Genomic DNA, 12,422 nt, shown 5'->3' with positions numbered 1-12,422 from the left:
TTGTGCAACGAATACACATTTAAGAGTTATGCACCATGAAGAGGTAAGGAGGAGGGGTGCCAACTTGGAAGTACCATCCTTCCATTTTTTTTGGCCGAGATCCATCATTGCAGCACACAATCACCTCAATTGTTGGCACTTTGCTTTGTTTACTCTGCTATTGATTGTGTGTTTTGGCTATGAGAAACTAACAGCAAGCTACACACCTCACAGAGAAACTGTAACATAGCAAAAGTCCATTTATTCTCATTGGGGAAACAGGCTTTATTTTTTGGCCGCTCTCTGAGCTGGTTTAGTTACAGATCTCCTGAAGCTGGTGAGGATACAGAGTCCTGCACAAAGACACGTCAGCATGGTGGACACCAGCCAACACGGGGGCTTCAATCTGTGTCCTCTGATTGAAGGCCAGTCTACCAAAATAATAAAAATGCCTCCCCTGTCCTGGAAAGGCAGTTGAAACCTAATGTGAGCCTTGATGATTACATCTCATTGATGGTTTGGATACAAACTACACTCCATATGGTATGAGCTATTTTAGTGTTCAAGCCTGACACAATAAAAACTGAAAAAAGTTTAAGAGGCTCCTCTCTAACAGTTTGCTAAAGGTTGGATACAAATCATAAAAAGACCTTCAGTAATGATCCTTGCTGTGTGTAATTTAGACAGTGCTTAAACTAAAGCACCTTACAGCATCACGAGTGGACACATTTAGCTTGAGTGGGCTGAGTGGGAATCCATCTTTTACCACTCTTAGGCGTCAAGTTTGACTAAACATTGTCAACAGCATAAATGTCTGTTGCACTTAAACACTTAAAAGAGGTAGGCAGACATAATGGGCTACGTGACTTGTCATATATGCTACTTATATCATGACCCTTCTTCATAGCTAAGCATTATGTATGTCTGATGGATTTTATTTCCTAGCCCTCCTTCCCTTCCCCTAAGTGGCTTTGTTACTTGTCAGGCAGCCATTGCAAATAAGAACACGTTCTTAATGACTTGCCTAAAAAAAAAAAAAAAAAATGAAATAAAAAAATTAAAAAGAAATTATTTCAGCTCAGTTTTAATTCACCAGTAGTCTCCATATTTATATGCGCATACAGCTGCTTGACTAATCTCAGAAGGAACACTGCTCAATATTCAAAATAATCCATATTGGCTCATTGACAGTATTTATTAATTGGATTATTGTATGGGTTTCATTTATTTCTTCTGAATGTGAAATTCCTGATAGAAATGCTGGGAGACGTATTGTCTCTGTTAAATAAGATATTGTTTTGTTTAATCATTTCAAGACCTGTATGAGAATGTCATAATATTCCAATTAGGTATTTTATAGTATCTAGTAAGATCTGCCTCTCTGCGTACAGACTATCAATTAGTTCTTCATTTCCAACCCAACTCCCCACCCCCAGACTTTCATTTAAGGCATTTGAGAAGCAACTCTGTACACCTCACTGTGTGGTACTCATTGGAATCAATTAAAATAAATATGACACGAGCAATTGCGGTTTGCCGAGACTCCAAACACTTGTAAAAATGCAGAGTTGACTTCATACAAGTTACTTCCTCTGTCAAAACCAGTCTTTAAAACATTGCGATTATGTTGACAGTGCATTTTTGAAATTAGTTTTAAAGTGCTTCTTGGATTGATTTGTTTATTTTCCATTTTTTTGCAATTTATTTAGATCTCCAAGAGATGGATTTTGTAAGTAGCATGGCCATATGCATCTGTTATCACCTCCCAAATAGGTTGGGGGATAATATCTTTAAGATAGTTTGGCTGCATTTACATAGAAATGTAAATCTTTTTCTTTTGCTGAATGGAATTCTGATCTTATCAGATACATATAAATAATGCCAAATGCAAAAGGGGTCAAAATGAATGAGGTTACAGTAAGATGTACAGATGTTCCTTTTTTATCTGTTTGCGGTTCAGACCATACAAGTGATTTGCATCTTGCACATGCTTCAGGATGCCTAAAGACCCCTTTACATCCTTGCCTGCAATGGCGACTCACCTCAGTGAATCAGGAGGGACTTTCACAGAGGCCAGGCTGACATGGGTCAGGCTGAATGCAGAGCTGAAGAACTGGCGGAAAGTTGGCAAAGAATCTCTCGCTTTCCTGGAAAGAAAACAAACAAAAATACTTTAGTGTGTGTAGGAGTGGGAGGGAAGAGCAGGACAGACAGGGAGCATAAAAGATGGACCACAATCGGGGAATAAGAAAGAAAATGAAAGGAGGTGACCACATGACTAGAGCAGATAAGAGAATAATCGAGAGACATGACAGCGGAGGACAGACGGAGTTAATATGCTGACAGATAAAAGTGACAGAAATTTCGCAGCAGACAAGCGGAGACAGACAGAGAGGGAATGGAACAACAGGAGCAAGAGAGAAAGAAGGCTAAAGTAGACAGATGCTAGCTGTGACATTTAGGTCGGTATTATATCAACCAGACACTAAATAGATAGAGTTGGCATTAATTACTGCCACAAGTTAAAAGGTAAGATTGGCCAATTAGCCAACCATCTGCTTGGCATATACTGTACATTAGCCTGTCAACAGAGGACGGACAGAGAACACGTCTGTGTGTAAGTTCAACATCCCTCTGAGTCATACTGTAATACACAAGGGGACGATTCTCTGCATTCACAGGATAGATGCTGTGCACTGGTTCGGTGGTTATGTTGTTGTGTTTAGAACTTGTCAAAGCAGCCAATCTGCCATTTCAGCCCCCACTGTACAAATAATTTACCACAGGGGAGGGTGAGGTGGGGGTCTGGAGACAGTGGGGAAATGTGATAAGAGGAGAGGAAGAGAGGAGGGGGGGGGGGGGGGGGGGGGGAATTTATTGTTTTTCAGTAAAAGATCACCTGCTACGTCTAAACATACAAATATTGTTTCAGTGACAAGGCACGTTGAACAGCATATTTAATATGACTTGTCATTTCAGTTAATGATAAACTACAATCCAAAAGTCACTCTCATCAGAACATTTTAGAACAGCGAAAAGAGAGAGAACCACTTCAATTTTCAGATAATTACTTCATGGCATTCCATGTAAGCCTTTTTAATGGCAGACATTTTGACTCATCTTAGCAGGAACCGCACAGACAAGACCAATTTTGTTAATGAGTCAATCAGTTCCATAAATGGAACGCCGTCACTAACGTTATTAACTACAGCTGTGCGTTCCCTGCCAGGACATCTCAGAATGTCTGCGGACGCATGCAACATGTTTTTCTTTCGCTACAGATGCAATTACCACCAGATGTTTGAGTAAAATCATTCTCCTTCAAAATAAAGCCACACATCATAGAGTAATGGAGCAATAAAGATAAACAGCCATGTTTATTCAGATACACCAGTGCTGTGAGCTGTATGCCATCGTCAGCATGGTAAGACTCTCAAGATTGAAAATAGTGATTTCTGGCAGGTATAATGTTTACCATATGTTCACTTTGTTTTTATTTAGCATGTTAGCATCTTAAGTCCCTTTGTGCTAAAAAACGAAGAACAGCAGCAGCTGATGGGAATGCCGTTAGTTTTGCAGGTAATTTGTCGCAAAAGGTAACACATAGTATTAAAACCTGAAAATGTTATAGGTCACATATTATACTTTTCCGTGTTTTCGGTCATATCTACAATGTTAAAATGTTGGATTTTCATGTTAAACATGGCCAAAAATTCAAACAAGGAAGAAAACATATTTTAGACAAATCCCTGTGAGTAAACACAGCTGAATTAGCACAACTTTCATGCATTTCTTTCACATCTACTGAAGTTCGAGTCACTGTGTTCATTCAGAAGGACTGCACTGCACATAGGTATTCACCTTTAAAGACAATTTAAACATGTTTAGAGGCTAAAAACATGTTTAAAGGTTGTCCTGTTTAAGCCTGTTGGGTGCCAACTGTCTAATTCACAAAATTGTTGCTGAACTATGTACTGTAAACAACAATTTCTTATGAAATCAAATGTTAATAGCGTTTCATACTTTGCTTACATACTGTATCATATTAACAAGGCATTTGCCTTGGAACACAACCTAAATTGAGAATCAGATTGCTGTTTCCATGGCCGAGAAAAGTTCAATCAATATTTCAGAACGTGAGCAACGCTCTCTCAAAGCCAGAAACCAGAGACGTAAGTCTCAACCTTGTGATGTCGTCAAATATGGAGTCTGGAGCTGCTTCATAGACAATGAATGGGATACTGCTGGTTTACTTTTTTATGCCCAAATGAGCTACTGTATATTCTATTGTAGTGTTCTCAGTTGTGAAACAGAAAATGTACCTATATACCCAAAACATTCCCCTGGGTGGTCTCAGTGTCATTTATAACACCTTTCCCAAAACATTGTCTATGGAGCAGTTCCACACTTTATAATTGATGAAATCACAAAATTGAGTTTATGTAGTCTAGTTTCTGGATTTGGGAGGGAGTTGTTAATGTTTACAAATAGTTTTGACTGTCTTAGAACATAGGTATAACGTATATAAATTTTAAAAATGGGTGAAGTTCCACTTTCAATTTTATTTCAACAATTTCAACACTTCAAATTTGACTAAAACCTGGAATAATTTCAACCCAACTACATCAACTCACTTTTTATGCTTACATTTCAACTTCCACTGACAACATCAACTGACACGTGAAGTCCTAACAATTAACCCTTAACTGACACTTTAACTGCTTTAACCTACTACCATATAAAACCACGGCATGACTCAACAAAGCATACATTTTGAAGGCTTCCACTGAACATTGGCAATTTTAATGTATTAAGTTGCTACATAATTAGTTAACTTAAGGTTTTCATTCAAAATAAATCCCCACATTAACATCAACATGACCTGACTTAATATTGCCAATGCTAAAAATTCAGTCTGAAACCTTTGGCAGCATATTTGTATTGTGTCTGAACCTCTAGGACATCATAACAGAAAATCTGCTCTGCACTCTTCTCTCGGATTACTGAGCCCACTTTGTTGTGTGTCCATGTGTTTGGCACAGCTGTGTAATTGGTATGAGAGCAGTAATGTGACTGGCTGAGAATTTAATGAATAATTACTGCAACCCACCAATTTCTATTCCGCTTCACCAAATTCCTTTGTGCATCTTGCACTGCAAGTGTAATTCCTTTGTGCACATGACGGAGTGGTTAACACTGACTGCTGTGATTGCACTGTTAAAGATCAGAGTTCCATTTAGGACTTGGCAGTTAACATGACAATGACACCAGCTGCAATTACTTTTGGCGGGTGTTAATTCTAAGCCAACACACACCACACACACACACACACACACACACACACACCACACACACACACACACACACACAACAACACACACACACACACACACACCACACCCCCACACACACACACACACACACACACACACACACACACACACACACACACACACACACACACACACAAACACACACACACACACCACACACACACACACACACACACACAACACACACACACACACACACACACACACTTCTTTGAGCTACAGTATATGTAGATTTTCCTAGTAATAGGAGGCAAATGTATGGTTGACCGAGTCACCGGTCTATCATTATACTTGACATTTACCACACTTTCACAGATAAAACCATGTACCGTGGTTAAAAAATAAAACTGTTTGTAGGGAGAGGAAAAGAATAAAAGAAAATGTGAGATAAAGTTACGAAGGGAAAAAAATGCTCATAAGTAAGAGAGCAATGGTGGGAGGCAAAAAGAAAAAGACCATGATGAAGATAGTGTAACAGTAGTGAGAGAGAACCAGGAAGCCACATTACAAGCCCCTGTCATTGCTATTGTGATAACCTCCCAGCGTGTGGAACACCAGCTCTACTTTGACCCATTTGTAATGATTAACATACAGCCTGTCAGACTCTGCTGATACAGAATGATACGGTGTCACTGTCTCTCTCACAAAACACTCTCCAGGGAGCTGTATCAGCAACTTGTTACCACACGTGTAAACGTGTTTAACTGTATCCATGGACTGCTAAATGTTTCACAAAAGCACCACATCTGTGTGTGTGTGTGTGTGTGTAGGAGGGGTCTGAAGCAGTCCGTTCCATATTCATGCGCGGCAGCCGGGCGGGTTCTTATCAGCTGGGTCAGCTTTGTGGCTCCATGTTGTGACCGCAACACCGCAGCCGTCTGACTGGCAGCACTAGAGCCAGCGGGCATTTAATACCGGAAGACCCATGACCGGCAAGAGGTGGGATAAAATATGAAAAGAGGGAGGCAGAGGGGAGCAGAAGAGGGAGGGGATGAGTGGGAAGATGTGGGAAGAAAGAGCAGTAGTAAAGAGGGATGAAAGTAAGTTGGAGGATGTGGAGAGGGAGGAGGAGTGATAAGGAGAGAAAGAGGAGAAGGGAGAATGAGGAGGAAGGAAATAGAGGAGAGAATGTAAGTTAAGAGGATGATAGAGAGAAGAAGGCAGTAAGCAAGAAGAGATGGATAAGAGAGGTGAAAACAGCCATGAAAAGGGAAAGATAAAAACCAAACAAAAGATGGATAGAGCGCAAATTTCTCCAGTAAAAGAAAGGGTGGAATCCTGGGAAATTCAATCTTCCTATTAAAAATGAAAGAATTTTGTGGGCAAAGAGCTCCAGAATAAGCATGAATTCATAAAAATAAAGAATAAAAGAAGGAAAGGTCAAAAAGAGAACAAGATGTGCAGCCTGAGAGAGGAGAGAAGAGAGAGAGAGGAGAGAGAGAGAGAGAGAGAGAGAGAGAGAGAGAGAGAGAGAGAACGCAGGCATTGGAGCCTGGGGATTGGAACAATAATTCTAGTCTACAATTAGTCTCATTTTTCACCAACTTCTTCCACAGTGATTCTGTAATGTAATATGCTGAGCAGGGAAGCCCCTGGGCTCCTGGAGGACACGACATGTTGGGAGCCAGAGACGCTTCTGCCTGCTAGATACGTAAACACAAACGCGCACGTACACCCACACACACATTTCGTAGCACGCAAAAAAAAAAATCTCGGGGCATGCAAACAAGTGTTTGACAGATGGAAGACTTGTTAGAAAACAGACATTGTATATAAATTAAAGACAAACAGGAACACATTCTGCACACACACGCACATATACTGTACATACACATGCAATGAGCCAGAACACATTAAAGGGGCGAGCCGAGTGTGCACGCTAATTCCATCAGTGAGGTCCAGGGCTAAACACTAATCTACAGCAGGAAATAAATGATGACGCTAGCTCTGCTCCGTGCCTCCTGACTGGAATTCCTCCAGAGTGGTTTGGCTGAGTCAGAATAAGAAAACAAATGTGTTTTTTTCTTCTTATTTAAAAAAATAAAAAAATAAAAAAAGTCTTAAAGCGCCCATATTATGCTCATTTTCAGGTTCATAATTGTAATTTGAGAATGTACCAGAATAGGTTTACATGGTTTTATTTCAGAATACACCATATTTTTGTTGTACCGCACATTGCTGCAGATCCTGTTTTCACCCTGTGTGTTTAGGCCTCTGTTTAAGCTACAGAATGAGACATCTCACTTCTTTACTATCTTTGTTGGGAGTCGCGCATGCGCAGTAGCTATGTGATGATCACATCAGCTAGATAACTTTCTCCAACTTTGGTCAGTACAAGGCATTATTAGCTGGGAACCTTTTTTGCATACCTGCAGAACAGGGACATGGAAGAAGTTTTTTTTGTAGATTATGATGAACTAGTGTGTGTTGTAGCAGTGTTTTGCCATTGAGAACGAGCTAGGATGCTAGCGCAAGCATGTGCTACGGTTAGCCATCTCATCTTGGCTAGTTACGTAGAAAGCCGCGCAGATGTTGAACAGCTCACCCGGGGACTGAAGACAGAGGACATTCAGAAATCGAATCTCACTCAAAACACTAGAAAAAGATATGGGCACTTAATAGGGATTTACACTCAAGGTGAACGCCCACCTGTGAGAGAAGGAGTTCTTGGAGAGGTTCAGGTAGGAGAGGTCAGCACAGCAGCCTCGCAGCAAGGCCCCAAACAACTGGCAAAGAAACAGAGAGACAGTGAGATAAATGGGTTGTATTATGCTCACTACAGGGAATGTGAGTGTGTTATATAATAGTTATATTGGCTCTTGAACACTGCACAAATTATTAAAGCACAGATTAAAACTGACACAAATACAATTTGAACACACTTAAAAAATGCTGCTGCTGTAACTCTTTCTTGGCAGAAGCCTAGTCAGTAAAAATGTCCCTAAATGTATCATGCTAGTGTTATAGATGGCATTAAATAATAGAATTTCATAGAAGTCTGACTCTACAGATTGGTGCGGGGGGAAAATGTACCAATACAAATGAGATGTTACTGCTGGTCAAATCAGGACAAAACAGTCTTTGCAATATGTTTTAGGATTCATTTGATCCTTTTTAGGCCATATGGTATGTTTTACAGCTTATTTGACCACACGCACGCCCTTATTGAGCCATGCCATAGTTGGAATGCTTCATTGTTACACTTAAAATATTAATCTATACCCTTAATGGAAAATGATGAAATGAAAGTAAAAAATAAAACATTCTGAAAAGGAAAAAGCTTGGGTTCTTTAAGCCCTAATGGTTGGAAATTCAATTTTTTTTGTTTCCCCGTCAGGGAAAGTCTACGAAGTCCCAATAGCAGGGTCAAATGAGCAACAAGAAGAGTAATTGTATTACACTAAATCAGAATCAAGTTAAAACCATACCAGTGAAAAAAATTGATTACTTCCATTCTTTAATTTGTAATACTGAATATCCCTCGTATGTAAAGTTTAACATTAAATATGGAAAAAAAGCCACTGAAAACGTTTGTAGGAAATTAAATATGCTGTGTCACCTAAAGTTGCCCTGCTTATGTGATCAATGTGAAATCATGCAGCAATACAGCCATTCATCTACCATCCATCAAAGTGCATGTCAAATCAAGCTCTCATCTTGTGAAAATATGGCTCACGTTCAAACAACAGGGCTCTGGAAAGTACAAAAATGAATATACAGGAATCTGTGACCAAATTAATCTTGAAATAAAGATGATATATGTGTGTTTGTTTGACAGGAGAGAGCTCTAGGCAAATATGATCGGCATCAAAATCCAATTTCTTGCGAGACTTTTTAGGAGCATCTCATCGCTTGCGAGAGGTTAAACTATCGGACAAATCCATTTTTCCGTGGCAGCGTGATCCATCACGCAAACTGACTAATCGACGCTCGTCGGTACATCAACCTAGATTAAAACAGGAACTTATTAATAATTCAATCCAACAGGCCAACACTAAAGAAGACAAATTCTCTCTCAGACACTTCTTCTCCAAAGGATAAATGACAATTAGTAAAACAGGACATGAAACAGTGATGGCAGAGGGTACTCTTTTAGTCTCAAGGGGAGTTTTAAAGAGATATAGGGGGAGAAAAAGTTTGAGAACTTGCAAATAAAGCAGAACAGATGCTATAACTTCCACTCATGCACATAATTCAATACAAAATTCATGGCCCACATTTACGGGGAGGGAGGAGCATTAGTTTCACAAGGTGGACTATTCCCTTCCTTACAAGCTGCCTGCTTCTGGGGTTTAAAACACCTGCAGTAAAGTGCAAGGCATTGTGGTAAAGAAAAAACAGTGGTGGAAGTATGAGAACTATTTGGATCTTTTACTAAGTAAAGGTAGTAATACAACAACGTAAAGAAACGTATAAAAAGCTCTGCATTTAACCTTAAAGTGCTCATATTATGCTCATTTTCAGGTTCATGATTATATTTAGAGGTTGTACCAGAATAGGTTTATGTGGTTTCATTTTCAGAAAACACCATATTTTGTTGTACATTGCACATTGCTGCGGCTCTTCTTTTCACCCTATGTGTTGAGCTCTCCGTTTTAGCTAGAGTGATGCATCTCATTTCTATTCAATCTTTGTTGGGAGTCACACATGCGCAGTAAGTACTACTAGCTAGTAAGTTGCAGAGTATGAGGGCGTGCCAAGCTAGCAGCTAGCAATATAACTTGTGTTACAAAGGGCGAGCGTTCATCACGGACGTAAAGGCTGGACTACAATAGAGCTGTTTGAAGCAGTTCATGAACAGTGGTTTCTGTCTGAGATGGTAAGTCCCTTTGGGGTGGACTTTTGGCTTTTTCACTTTGCAAATTTATAACGTGCACAAAAAAGATATATAACACAATGAATGAAAGGGAAAAAGCCAAAAAGCATAACATGAGCACTTTAAGTATATAAAAGTAAAGTAGTAGTATCAGCAAATGTACTTAAAGTAACAAAAGTAAAAGTACTATTATTAAGCACTATTATTATTATTATTATACAGAATGGCTCCTTATAACATTATACACACATACATAGCATTATCACTTTTAATGAATGTGTGAGCCGCATTTTTGTTGTAGTTAGTTGAGGAGGAAATGTTTTTATCTACTTTATAAAGTATTGGGCAGTTTGAAGTTTTAATCCTTAAAATTCTCTTGAAATGAAACCTTGTTTGTTAAACTATTTATGATCTGCATTAAAAACAAAAATAGCCATTCAATAGATTTACCTTCGATAATGACCTTTTAAATGGTAGTTTACATTGTAAGTGTCGAACGCCAATTCTCCCTCACACATACAAGGGACTCACAGGAAACAGTGCATGCATGTAATTAAAGATTCCTGTTTGTAATGTTATCTTATTGATATCAGCCTTACTGTTTTACTGTTCACTGTGGGAAAGCTTTATCAGAGCTCAAACCGAAGATTTCCTACTGCTGCTAGTTCACAGCACCTGGCAAAACACAGGGTGGCTTTTGTTATGAAGCACAAACAGAATATGCAATGTATTTGTCACTGAGGCTAGTACTGATACCAATAGTTAGCTAAAACTTTGACCCAATTCCAGACTAAAATTCCATTATAAGACGGAGATTTGTTTTCACTGAACGATACATCATATTTTAAAAGCTGATTATATGTTTTGTATAAAGGATCTCAAAAATATGCAAAGTATCTACAGCTGTAAGATAAATGTGCCAGAGTAAAAAGCACAAAATATTCCCTTTAAAATGTATGTATGTCAAGTACCTCAAAACTGTACTTGCAAATGTTCTTCCTTTTTTAAAGATATTTTCAGCCTTTATTTTTGACAGGACAGCTGAAGATATGAAAGGGGAGAGAGAGGGGGAATAACATGCAGCAAAGGGCCGCCGGTTGGAATTGAACTCAGGCCAGCTGCGTTGAGAAGTAAACCTCTATATATGGATGGCCGCTCTACCAACCGAGCTATCTGGCCGCCCGAGCAAATGTTCTTAAGTTACATTGAGAAACAAAGTATTAAAACAGAAATGGGATTCAATCCGGTATGTGAAAATGATGGCGTAAAACCTGCAGACCAGCAAAAATGCTCAACGAGGAGGCATCATGTGGGCGTCGTGTGGGCGGCTGTGGCTCAGTGGTATAGCGGTTGCCTGCCAATCGGAAGGTTGGTGGTTCGATCCCCGCCCCTGCAGTCATTGTCGAAGTGTCCTTGGGCAAGACACTGAACCCCGAGTTGCCCCCGGTGCTGCGCATCGGAGTGTGAATGCGTATGAATGTTTATCTGATGAGCAGGTGGCACCTTGTACGGCAGCCCCGGCCACAGTGTATGAATGTGTGTGAATGGTGAATGTATCCTGTAGATGTAAAAGCGCTTTGAGCAGTTGTTAAGACTGGAAAAGCGCTATATAAATACAGCACATTTACATTTACATTTACATTTATCATAGCAATATAGTGAGTGTGGAGTTTAGACACCACCCGCCCTGCTGAGGTGACAGTGAGCAACAGCAGAGCTCAGAGTAGATCTCTAGCTGACTCCTTATCTCCCAGCAGCACAGAACACAAAGAAATAGGAAATGTATGTCTGTTTTATCCAACCTTGCATGTCCCTTCTGAGCGTCATCCTGTCAGCAGCAGTACAGCACTGACAAAGCAGCAGCGACGGGACATAAACAATGACTGTGACCTCTCGTCTTCCATCTTTCAAAACGACACAGACCCTTAAAACACCCTGAGTACAATTGGAACTTTACACATTTTTTCCACTGAGGCTTGTTACTGCCATTTCAGCAATAACCAGCAGGGGCAGACACATTCAAGCCTCGTCACTGGACTCTTTCAGAGAGAAAGCTCTGTCATCCTTTGAGCTGATAGCGTATCTGCTAATGCGGCAAGACACCGTTTTTGTCACACTGGCAGACATGCTAAATTTAGACACAGTAACAACACAGACAAAGTCGTCTCTCTGAAGAGACAAAGATGTGAACAAACGCATGAAACAAAGGCTCCTGTATGCTATTCATTCAATGTATCGTTTGTATAATTCATAAGAGGCTATACAACTCCATTGTAATGCATTGTAAGAGCTTT

The 12,422-nt window shown here is 39.8% G+C and overlaps 1 protein-coding gene across 1 annotated transcript in view; it reads right to left on the bottom strand.

The window, feature by feature from the left end:
• Nucleotides 1–12,422, bottom strand: part of carmil3 (capping protein regulator and myosin 1 linker 3) — an 83,154-nt gene that overhangs the window by 30,390 nt on the left and 40,342 nt on the right. Inside the window, 2 exon segments of the mRNA XM_032531342.1 lie at nucleotides 2,022–2,126; nucleotides 7,962–8,038. Coding sequence (XP_032387233.1) covers nucleotides 2,022–2,126; nucleotides 7,962–8,038 — 182 coding nt within the window.

The sequence above is a fragment of the Etheostoma spectabile genome, chromosome 12 (genome assembly GCF_008692095.1).
Source record: "Etheostoma spectabile isolate EspeVRDwgs_2016 chromosome 12, UIUC_Espe_1.0, whole genome shotgun sequence".
NCBI lineage: Eukaryota > Metazoa > Chordata > Actinopteri > Perciformes > Percidae > Etheostoma > Etheostoma spectabile.
The sequence above is the reverse complement of the archived record's forward strand: the minus strand, read 5'-3'. Positions and strand labels throughout refer to the sequence as shown.